The sequence below is a fragment of the Octopus sinensis genome, linkage group LG15, assembly GCF_006345805.1.
Source record: "Octopus sinensis linkage group LG15, ASM634580v1, whole genome shotgun sequence".
NCBI lineage: Eukaryota > Metazoa > Mollusca > Cephalopoda > Octopoda > Octopodidae > Octopus > Octopus sinensis.
In genome coordinates, this window is record NC_043011.1 from 11,130,019 (window position 1) to 11,142,464 (window position 12,446).

Consider the following 12,446-nt stretch of genomic DNA (forward strand, 5'->3'; position numbering starts at 1 on the left):
TTGCTAGGAAAAAGGAGAAGAAAAGGCATATAAATGTAAAACATTGCAGTGAATAGAATTGTGTTTTCTGAAAAGCATGTAGTTGAAATTTTCAGTATTAAAAGCAACTTCAAAAACATATTCTGATAAAAAAAAATGTATTAAAATAGGAAATTGTAAAATCTTGAGAAGCAGCTTTCTCCATTATTGTGTGTGTGTGTGCATATCTCTCTCTCTCCTCTTCCTCTTCGTGTTTGACCCTTCTGTCCGGCACTAGTTGCCATGATAGATCGTTAGCCACTACACACATTTTTTCTCTCCTTGTTTTTTTCTGTCTCCCTTTCTGTAGAAGAGCGTAGGCTCGAAATGTAAAAGACTTTTTCTATTCCTGAGCGTTATACTAATACATCTGTTTGTTTTGTACTCCACCTGTCTTCGTCTTTTGTCTTTTTCGTAAACTCTCCCTATATATATATATATATACTACAAAATTAGAGAATGGAGAAACATACTTAAATCAATAAAACATCAACTATCAGATGATACCCAATCGATACTTTAATACACCATTACATATCAGTAAAGGCATTATACAAAATATACAGTAAGAGTAAATAGACAAAGAGATATAAGTATAAAATTTCAAATATAATATGTAATTAAATCAAATCTGACAGCTGTTTCGGCAGTGAGGGCAGTCATACCTCATTATTTCGATCTTGAAAGGATGGACTTGGTGCAAACATAACTGTATCTATTATTATTATTATTATTAATATTAATAGTAATTTTTATTGACTTTTATAGCTTTATAATTTTATGAACTGAACCATGGTTTTAATTTTAATTATTATTTTTCATCTCCCTATGTGTTAGTTTTTTTTTTTTTTTTTTTATTTTTTTAAAACTATTAGCCAAATATGTATAATATCGGTGCTTATTAATATTAATATATACACTGATATATATTTTGTTTTATTTTGTTCTGTTTACCTTCCATTATTGTACCAATGAGTATTATATTATATAAGTGTAGCATTATGAAGTTTATGTATAATTTTTTATATTTTACATTTTTTATATTATATGTATATGGTTAAATAATCTTTTCACAATTATAACAAATTTAATTCTCTGAAGAGGCGTGGGGCATCCTTGTTAATGCCTCATTTATACCTGCCTTTATGGCTTATAGGGTAAATGAGGTATGACTGCCCTCACTGCCGAAACAGCTGTCAGATTTGATTTAATTACATATTATATTTGAAATTTTATACTTATATCTCTTTGTCTATTTACTCTTACTGTATATTTTGTATAATGCCTTTACTGATATGTAATGGTGTATTAAAGTATTGATTGGGTATCATCTGATAGTTGATGTTTTATTGATTTAAGTATGTTTCTCCATTCTCTAATTTTGTAGTATTAATTTACGGTAATATTATTACCTTTACCCATATAATACAATAGATGAACTGATTGTTTGACAATTTTTAACATTAGTCTTGTATTAGTCTTGTTGGGTACCTATCTAGCAGTATATTGGATATATATTATCCCATGGTGGGTTGAACTTTCAACCCCTATCTCATTTTATAACCTATATATATATATATATATATATATATATATATATATATATAGGTAAACAGTAAAATAAATACAGACATGGACAAGAACATGAAACACCACAGAGACGACACAAGAACCACAGGATGGGACATTCGAAGCCCTCAGTCATCAGTCAAGAACCAGATCATCTTAGCAATTTCGGCTGATTAATCTTGAGATTGCTCCGATATGGCCAGCCCGCCAAGGGAAATCTAAGCCAAGCGCATTAGATCCCCTGGAAGAAGCTTCGAATGTATACAACGAAAGGACGGAAAACGATCGAAGTACACAAACAAAAATACAGAATACGTGACACCAATAAGAATACAAAAACGTAAAAACAATAACGGTAAAAATAAAAAAAATAAACAACAAAACAAAACCAGGACGTAGGACAAGGGTCTTTCGACAGTACGATTTGAGTAGGGGCTGGCTTGTGAAGTTGTGCCTAAAGGCCACGGGGAGACGAACAAATACGTGTTGCTTCTGAGGCTGCCTGAAAACGAAAAGAGCGCTCAACAGCGGCTAGCTGTCACGTGAGAACAAAAGACAGGAGAAGGGACAGATGAAAAGGAGAGAAGGTGGACGAGGGAGGAGAAGAAAGAGACAGATCGAGGGGGCTGGAGGTGAGAGAGATAGAGAAACGTAGAAAGGGGGGGGGACGGATGGAGAGGAAAGAACGGAAGTGGAATAAGGGAGGAGGGAGAGAGAGAGAGAAAAAGAGACAGATTAAGAGTCGTATCAAAGCTTGAGAAAAAAATATACTTATCGTATAAGGACAATTGTGGATACGTAGCCGCCGATTATATAGGTAAACAGTAAAATTAAATACAGACATGGACAAGAACATGAAACACCACAGAGACGACACAAGAACCACAGGACGGGACATTCGAAGCCCTCAGTCATCAGTCAAGAACCAGATCATCTTAGCAATTTCGGCTGATTAATCTTGAGATTATATATATATATATATATATATCATATGACTGTCCAGACTATCAGATGTTGTTATACCTCACTGGTCATAATGTGTTTTGCATTGTTGTAGCCTTCAAATGTTGCCACTCTGCTAGCTAGACAAATAGTCCAATATTCCTCACTGATTTAAAGGGGTACTGGAACGTGAAATGAAAGGTTTTGTTCAAGAACACAACATACTGCCCAGTCTGGGAATCAATCCCACAATTTAGTAATCATGAGTACAACAGCATAACCACTGGGCCACATGTCTTCACACACACACAGCATCATCATCATCATCGTTTAGCGTCCGCTTTCCATGCTGGCATGGGTTGGACGGTTCAACTGGGGTCTGGGAAGCCAGAAGGCTGCACCAGGCCCAGTCTGATCTGGCAATGTTTCTACGGCTGGATGCCCTTCCTAACGCCAACCACTCCATGAGTGTAGTGGGTGCTTTTTACGTGCCAGGCGAGGCTGGCAACAGCCACGATAGGATGGTGCTTTGTACGTGCCACTGGCACGGAGGCAGTTGGGGCAGCGCTGGCAATGGCCACGTTTGGATGGTTCTCTTATGTGCCACCGGCACTGGTATCACAGCTATGATTTCCATTGATGTTGATCGATTTTGATTTTGATTTTGTTTTTCACTTGCCTCAACAGGTCTTCACAAGTAGAGTTTTGTGTCCCAAGTAGAGCTTTGTGTCCCCAACACATATATGTTAAAATTATTGTTTCCTAATAAATAACTTTTATCTAAAAGGTATTTTTGTATGCAACTCCTAAAATATGTCAATGTTAATAAACTTATGTTCTTTATATAAATGCAGATGTTTGATATCAGTGAAATTACTTTAAAAGAGCTTGACTACCGTGTGCCAGTGAGTTTAACAATTACAGAAGATGGCTTCATCACAGCATTGGTGGGCTACTTTGATGTTATTTTTGATGGACCTAACATGAACCCTGTAAGTATTATAGTATCTAGCTGTATTTTATGCCTTCAGTTATTAATTATAATCTTGCTGCTGAAGAAGGAATCTGTGGATACTTCATTTGAACAAATAGCTGAGGCATCAGAGTTTATGTTCACTTGATTCTAAGTAAATATTAGAAATTGTGGAGGCACATGGCCTAGTGGTTAGAGCAGCGGACTCGCAGTCAAGGGATCGCAGGTTCGAATCTTAGACCGGGCGATGTGTGTGTTTATGAGCGAAACACCTAAGCTCCACATGGCTCCGGCAGAAGGTAATGGCGAGACTTCTGCTGACTCTTTCGCCACAACTTTCTCTCACTCTTTCCTCTTGCATCTTGCAGCTCACCTGCGACGGACCGGCGTCCCATCCAGGTGGGGAACCTATACGCCAAGGAAACCGGGAAACCGGCTCTTATGAGCCAGGCAGGGCTCGAGAAGGAACAAACAACAAAAAATATTAGAAATTAGAACAACAGTTCACCATTATAAATAATAACTGCCCTGTGAAATTGATAAAAGGCGGTGCTCTAGCATGGCCGCAGTCAAATGACTGAAACAAGTAAAAGAGTAAAGAGTAATTAGGTCACAGTGCCAAGCTTAGCCAACGTGTGGCCCTGTGGGTTGACTAAAGCCATGTGAATAGAATTTGATAGATAGAAATTTTGTACAAGTTTGTCTGTGGGATTGTTCCTGTTCTTCAATGTTGCCTTTGAGAGGTTATATTAAACTGGTTAACTGATTATGTGGATACCTTCACCCCACCATTCTTGGGGGCACTGAAAAAGGAATTTTACATGTAACTGAATTGTATTTCATCCACTGAAAGGTTTATCTGTCTTTCATTTATTACTTAAAAAAAAAGATTAGCTTGTTTTCTTTTAATTACTAACAGAGATAGTCTTCCTATGAAAGAAACATTTATTTTTCAGGTAACATTTTCAACTGGTCCTTTGTCGACACCAACACACTGGAAACAGACTGTATTTTTAATAGATCCTGAAATTCCTGTGAAAAAAGGTGAGAGTGAATCACTATTTATGTTTTTGGCAGGATATTGATGTTCTCAAGTAGATTAAACTCTAAAATTTTTCTTTGATATATTCTTTAACTGTTGCTTTATCATTTGCATATATAGGCGCAGGAGTGGCTGTGTGGTAAGTAACCACATGGTTCCGGGTTCAGTCCCACTGCGTGGCATCTTGGGCAAGTGTCTTCTGCTATAGCCCGGGGCCAACCAATGCCTTGTGAGTGGATTTGGTAGACGGAAACTGAAAGAAGCTTGTCGTATATATGTATATATATGTATGTATGTGTGTTTGTGTGTCTGTGTTTGTACCCCTAGCATTGCTTGACAACCGATGCTGGAGTGTTTACGTCCCCGTAACTTAGCGGTTCGGCAAAAGAGACCGATAGAATAAGTACTGGGCTTACAAAGAATAAGTCCCGGGGTCGAGTTGCTCGACTAAAGGCGGTGCTCCAGCATGGCCGCAGTCAAATGACTGAAGCATGTAAAAGAGTAAAAGAGATTCATATATTTTATTTTTTTTTCTAGATGATGTCTTGACTGGAACCCTCACCTGCATGAAGAACAGAAAATCTCCACGAACGCTGGTCGTACAGCTGACCATTGCAGATAGATTTGCATCGTATATTATTGAATAACTGGGACTAATGCACGTGCACATCTGTGTGTATAAATATATATAAATTTTAAGCCAATTCTTCAATCAATTGTTACTTAGTTTTGCTTTTCTGCCTGTTGAATAACACAAAATACTGAAAGTAGTAACCATGTTAAATAAAACATTTTGAATAATATCTGAGTATAATGAATATCTGTGATTCAATAGCGTAAATGGTAGACAAAGAGATGGGGGAAAAAAAACTGATCAAAAGTTGTTGTGTAGGTGCAGGAGTGGCTGTGTGGTAAGTAGCTTGCTTACGAACCACATAGTTCCAGGTTCAGTTCCACTGCGTGGCACCTTGGGCAAGTGTCTTCTACTATAGCCTTGGGCCGACCAAAGCCTTGTGAGTGGATTTGGTAGACGGAAACTGAAAGGAGCCCGTCGTATATATATGTGTGTATATATATATATATATATGGTTAATCCAAACAAGAAAGCACAAAAAAACACAACAACGCGAGGACGTGGAACAAATATAGTATTATTGGACGCTAAGGAAAGAAGGAGGGTTTAACGTTTTGAGCGGAGCTCTTTGTCGGAAACATAGGAGAAAGAAAGATCCAGAGAAGGGAAGACAGAGGGAAAAAAATCGGCAACGGTACACACGAGGTCGTGTTTGTGTGTCTGTGTTTGTCCCCCTCCCCAACATCACTTGACAACTGATGCTGGTGTGTTTACATCACAGTAACTTAGCGGTTCGGCAAAAAGAGACTGATAGAATAAGTACTAGGCTTACAAAGAATAAGTCCTGGGGTCGATTTGCTCAACTAAAGGCAGTGCTCCAACATGGCCGCAGTCAAATAACTGAAACAAGTAAAAGTAAAAGTATGGGGAATCTGTACACCCTCGTGATTGGCTAAGTGAACTATACTAGTTAGTATAAAGGAGCATGTGCAGAACAGTTTGCGAAGAGTGTCATATGCACAGTCATATATTGTACAGATCGTAGATATTGTGGAGTGCTTGTTGAAGATACACAGTTGGACATCAGGAACATTTGATATTATAAGAATTCAGATATAACAATGACAACAAGTCGTACATCATTTCAAAAGTTTAACCCTTTAGTGTTCAGATTACTCTGTTAAATGTAATACTTTTTTTCACTCAAATTGTTTTGAATTAATCATACATTATCTTACAGCTTTGAGGTTTCAATGGTGTGATAGTTTATTTTTAGAATGTCAATGTAGGTTAGGTGTTAGGGGCTAGAGATGGCCAGCTTGAATGTAAACCATGTAGGATATTTGGGCCGGATATGGCCAGCTTAAACACCAAAGGGTTAAACTGGAATGATACTAGTATAAGGGCGGTAACTTGTGTTGTAATGTCATAAGTTCAGACATTAATAAAAACACACATATATACAAGGGAGAAGTCAAAATTTATCCTCACCTTTACCAAATTTCTTTAGGTTGGTTGCACTGCCTTCAGTGCTTGCATGCTAAAAAGTTGTACTCTTGTGGTTACATAATGAAGGAAAGGAGTCAACGCTTATACTGTGTAGAAATATGTATGAGTGGATGGAAAAGTTCAAGAATGGCCAGACAAGCTTAAAGTAGAAAGAGGGAGCAGGACACCCATCAACCTCTACCATTGATGTGAAGGTTCAATGTGCTCAAGAAATGGTTCTGGTGACCTGACAAGTAACCATTGATGAGGTCGCTTGTTCTCTGCAAATTAATCATGGCTCTGCATATGAAATCATCCATGACAAGCTTGGCCTTTCTAAAAGCCTGTACAAAATGGGTGCCAAGAGAGCTTACTTAAGTGCATAAGCACAGTTGTGTGGAGACCTGTCAGTGCTTACTTGACCACTACAGCAATGAAGATGAAGTTTCTTTGGAGCAAATAGTCTAAAGAGAAGAGACCTGGGCTCACACCAAATCAGAATCCAAAAAGCAGAGAATGGAATTGAAATTCAGGATTCAACATTCCATGGAAAAAGTAATGTCAACTGTTTTTTGGGATTCAAAAGAATTTACACTGGATCATCATCATCATCGTTTAACGTCCGTTTTCCATGCTAGCATGGTTTGGACGGTTCAGCTGGGGTCTGGGAAGCCAGAAGGCTGCACCGGGCCCAGTCTGGTCTGGCAGTGTTTCTACAGCTGGATGCCCTTCCTAACACCAACCACTCCGTGAGTGTAGCAGGTGCTTTTTACGTGCCATCTGCACAGGTGCCAGATGAGGCTTCTAAATGGCCACGATCGGATGGTGCTTTTTACGTGCCACCGGCACAGGGGCCAGACGAGGCTGGCAACGGCCACAATCAGATGCTGCTTTAAACATGCCACCGGCATGGAGTCCAGTCGGGGCGGCACTGGCAACGGCCATGTTCGGATGGTTCTCTTACGTGCCACCGGCACTGGTATCACAGCTACAATTTCCATTGATGTTGATCGATTTCGATTTTTAGCTGGAAAAGGAGTCTACAGTCATCATTGTTGGCTACAGTCAAATGTTGGCCAACAAAATGAAACCAGAAATTCACACTAAAATTCCAAGTCTATAGTCAAAGTAAGTATGATTGTTACACAACAATGCATGGCCACCCACACCTCTGAAACCTTTTGAAAATTGGGTTTTGAGTTGCTGGAACATCCTGCCTACAGTCCAGATCATGCCCTTTCCAACTACCACTTCTTTGGACCACTCAAACTTTCTTTACAAGATCATCAATTTGCTACAGTCAAAGAAATTTAGGAAGTGGTGCATAAATGGCTACGCGACTATCCATTAACATTCTTCTCTTATGGACTCTGGAAGAAGTACATTGAAAATCAAGAAGAGTGTCAAAAAGGGATATAATTGTTTAACCCTTGCTTTTGTTTTAATAAATTACAACTTTTGACTTATCCTTGCGTGTGTGTGTGTATATATATATAAATATATATATTGGCCTGCTTGCTTAGCCAGCGGGGTGGCGTCATTTGAAGGTTAAAACAATGCAAAGTGCATTGTGACCAGCGATGTGTACCAACATCTGCTATCCTGGTCGGTCACGGTGATTTTATATATATATATAAAATCAAATTAAGCAACTGTATATCAAGAAGTTATGCAGTGGAGGCACATGGCATAGTGGTTAGAGCAGCGGACATGCGGTTGAGGGATCGCCGGTTTGAATCTCAGACCAGGGGATGTGTGTGTTTATGAGCGAAAGCACCAAAGTTCCACGTGGCGAACTTCTGCTGACTCTTTCGCCACAACTTTCTCTCACTCTTTCCTCCTGCATCTTGCAGCTCACCTGTGATGGACCGGTGTCCTGTCCAGGTGGGGAACCTATACGCCAAGAGACCGGCCCTTATGAGCCAGGCAGGGCTCGAGAAGGAACAAACAAAACAAAGTTATGCAGTACAACTGTTTCAAGCGGATCCATTTAACTGAACATTACAATCATTACATCAGTTTAAATGTAGGGCTATCATCAGCTGCACGAATAGAATTTTAATCAGTTGGACACATTAATAGAATTTTACTCAAATACTTTGACAGAGCAAGAAGATGGAAGAAATCCATGTTATTGATATTGTAGCTAAGAATATATATATATATATACTAGCAGTATTGTCCGGCTCGTGCGCTTGTGCGTTCTATGCATGCACGAATTAAGCTAAACTTGGATGAAGTTCAATCAAAATTCAATTATTTTGGTTTTAAAATCAAGCATTTAATGCCCTCTATTTTTGCGCTTATGTGTTCCATTTCCTCAATAGGAAGTATGTAGAAGCGTTTCATAAATTTTTGTTTATCAAATAATTGCATTGTTGAATTATTCTTTTAGATCAGTATTTCTCAACAGGGATTTCAGGGGAAAAATTTGGTTAAAGTGATTCAAACTGCAGACTCAACGCAAAATGGTCACATTTAATTCAAAGCGTTAAAAATGTTATGAAAACAATTGGTATGTGTTCACAAAGTCAAAACGATTAATATGAAAAAAGCCTCCAGGCTACATCCCGAAAATTCATTTCTTTGCCGAATTTCTACAATGTTTACAGCGATTCGTTTTTATATCTCGATTTTTTATTTTTCATGCAATTTACGTGTGGTGAACACAGTTCACGTCAAACAGCTGACTGAGTAAAGTTCACTATTCAATGCATGGGATAAGGCCTAAACAAACACATTATCGATTTTTGCACTTGCGAGATGAATTTCGGAACAGAAACAGCGCAGTTCAATTTTCATTCGCCTAAACTTTAAGTGACCCATTTTTGGTGGTTCTACGATTTGTTGGCTAGGAGGAGATGTGCCGGGAAATTAAACACACAGACACACAAGTTGAGTTTTATATATATAGATATACTATTGAAGAGGTTGCAAGAAGTAACAAAAATTTTAGAAAAAAATAAATGAGTGGAAATTGAACCGGTGAGTGTGTTAAATAATAAGGCATTAAAATAGAATGACTCTCCCCACACATAATAGAATAACAAATAAAATTGCCTATATATATATATATATATATATATTATATATATATATACAGAGAGAGAGACACACACACACATATCATCATCATCATCGTTTAACATCTGTCTTCCATGCATGCATGTGTAGGACAGTTGACAGGAGCTGGCCAGGTAGAAGACTACTACAGGCTACTGTGTCTATTTGGCAAGGTTTCTACACCTGGATGCCTCTCAACTGGCATGGACGAGGTTAGTTTTGGCATGATTTTTTACATGGCATTAGCAATGGCATTTGAGGAGGGGAACTTGTGTTAGAGGATGAAAGGTTGGTGTGACAGAGAAATAGGTGTTTTGCTATCGGGGAGGTACAAGAAAAAGGGCAGAAACAGGTGTGCTAATGTAAAGGAGATACATGGCTATCCAGCCAGAAAGAAGAGCAAGGGAATGAGAAAGTAGGAAACGGCAAAAGTGTAAGAGAGAGCAGGAGAGAGATGGCAAAGTGCCAAGGTACACTCACAAATAACAAGGATCAGAGCATAGATGTGATGTTAGAGTAGGGAAAGAGCAGAGCAGTGAAGGTAGGAAAGGGGATTGAAAGACAATCATAGTTTATAAAGACGAAATGTGGAGAAAAGAAAGAAGCACTTTAGGAGAGATGTAGTTTGGTTTCTTGGGGTAGGGTGAGTAAAAAGTTTGTTGTATGTGGGTGGGGCACAACGCTTCTAGCACTCAGTTTCACTGACATGGGCGACTCTTCTCTAGAACCTTGGTCCGATGTCATTTCCTCCATGAGCCCCAAAATCCTAAGATCGGCCCTCACCACTTCATCCCATGTTTTCCCTGGTCTCCGTCTTCCACTAGTACCATCTACTTTCAGTGACAGGCACTTCTGCATACAGCTGTCTTTACTCATATGCATCACATGTCCAAACCAACGTATTCTCCTCTCCTGCATGCCACATATAATCCCTCTTATACCCAACTTTTCTCTCAACACAGTTGTGCTTTGTTGGTCATGCATACTGATGTTGCAAGTCCAGTGGAGCACACTAGCTTCATTCCTTTCCAGTCTACACGTCTTCAGCAGTCAGAGCCCATGTCTCACTACCATGAAATATAGCCGTTCTCACACAAGCATCATACAATATACCTTTCACTTTGAGAGAGTCCTTTAGTTGCCAATAGAGGTAAAAGCTCTCTGAACTTCCTCCATCCTATTCTTATTCTAAAAGCAATACTTTCAGAGCATCCACCACCATTACTAATTTGGTCACCTAAATAGCAGAAACTATCTACTACCTCAAGAGAGCCTCCTATAGTAACAAGCTTGCTTCCCAACCACATGGTTACTGGTTCAGTCGGCACCTTCAGCAAGTGTCTTCTGCTACAGCCTCAGGCCAAGCATAACCTTGTGATTGGATTTGGTAGACAGAAACTGAATGAAGCATGTATATACCTGTGGGTGTGTGTTTGTACCTCCATCACAGCCAGTGTCTCCTGTAACTTAGTGATTCGGCATAAGAGACGGATAGAATAAGTACTAGCTTTTAAGAAAAGTCCTGGGGTTGATTTGTTCAACTAAAACCTCTAACATGGTGCCCCAGCATGCCTATAGTCAAATGGCTTAAACAAGTAAAAGAATGTTGTGTGTGTGTGTGTGTATATATATATATATATATACATATATATATATATATATATATATATATATATATCAGAATATATATATATAAAAGGCGGCGAGCTGGCAGAACCATTAGCATGCCGGGCGAAATGCGTAGCCATATTTTGTCTGCCGTTACGTTCTGAGTTCAAATTCCACCGAGGTCGACTTTGCCTTTCATCCTTTCGAGGTCGATAAATTAAGTACCAGTCACGCTCTGGGGTCTATGTAATCAACTTAATTCATTTTGTCTGTCCTTGTTTGTCCCCTCTATGTTTAGCCCCTTGTGGGTAATAAAGACACATATATATATATCAGAATATAAATGGTAAGGTATTGCCGAAGTTGTATGAGTAGGGATTAAAAGAATTCACATGAATGGAAAGAGTGTGGGGTTGGGGACAACAGGATAACAATGACACACTGAGCGGGACAGTGGGGACAAGATTGGGGAGCAAGAAGTAAGCATAGTGCATAAAAAGGAGAGATGTAGTTTGGTTTGTTAGGATAGGGTGTGGAAAAGTTTTTGTGGCACGTAAAAAGCACCATCCGATTGTGGCTGTTTGCCAGCCTCATCTGCCACCTATGTCGGTGGCACGTAAAAAGCACCATCCGTTCGTGGCCGTTGCCACCCACGCCTGGCCCCCGTGCCGGTGGCACGTAAAAAGCACCCACTACACTCATGGAGTGGTTGGCGTTAGGAAGGGCATCCAGCCGTAGAAACATTGCCAGATCAAACTGGGCCTGGTGCAGCCTTCTGGCTTCCCAGTTGACCCCAGTTGAACCGTCCACCCATGCTAGCATGGAAAGCAGACGCTAAACGATGATGATGATGTTACATGTGGGAGGAACCCACAGTACTTCTAGAACTCAGTTTTGCTGAGGTGGACAGGTCTTCTCAAGAACTTCATATTACCAGACATCTTGGTCTATTATCATCTCCTCTGTTAGGCTCAACATCCTGAGATCGCTCTTCACTTCATCCCATGTCTTCCTGGGACTCCCTCTTCCACGGGTGCCATCCTCTTTCAGTGATCAGCACTTCTTTATACACCTATGTTCATTCATGTATGTTCAGATACAGCAATGCAAACAGGAAAATAGAACTCAAAAGACGAATACTCTCTTTTTACTCTTTTACTTGTTTCAGT

General features: G+C 39.5%; 1 protein-coding gene across 1 annotated transcript; it reads left to right on the forward strand.

Moving 5' to 3' along the window:
• Nucleotides 1–3,295: 3,295 nt before the first annotated feature.
• LOC115219998 (protein arginine N-methyltransferase 3) lies at nt 3,296–5,358 on the forward strand. The gene is made up of 3 exons (XM_029790300.2): nt 3,296–3,521; nt 4,459–4,546; nt 5,082–5,358. Exons 1-3 carry the CDS (start codon nt 3,378–3,380, stop codon nt 5,189–5,191), a joined length of 342 nt encoding a protein of 113 aa, XP_029646160.2. The 5' UTR covers nt 3,296–3,377; the 3' UTR covers nt 5,192–5,358.
• The last annotated feature ends 7,088 nt before the right edge of the window (nt 5,359–12,446 follow it).

Excerpts from the sequence above, each read along its gene's own strand:
- LOC115219998 (XM_029790300.2), top strand. The coding sequence starts at position 3,378 with ATGCAGATGTTTGATATCAGTGAAATTACTTTAAAAGAGCTTGACTAC. Across the intron at positions 3,522-4,458 it reads ATGGACCTAACATGAACCCT|GTAACATTTTCAACTGGTCC; the intron begins GTAAGTATTATA and ends TTTATTTTTCAG. Across the intron at positions 4,547-5,081 it reads TGAAATTCCTGTGAAAAAAG|ATGATGTCTTGACTGGAACC; the intron begins GTGAGAGTGAAT and ends TTTTTTTTCTAG.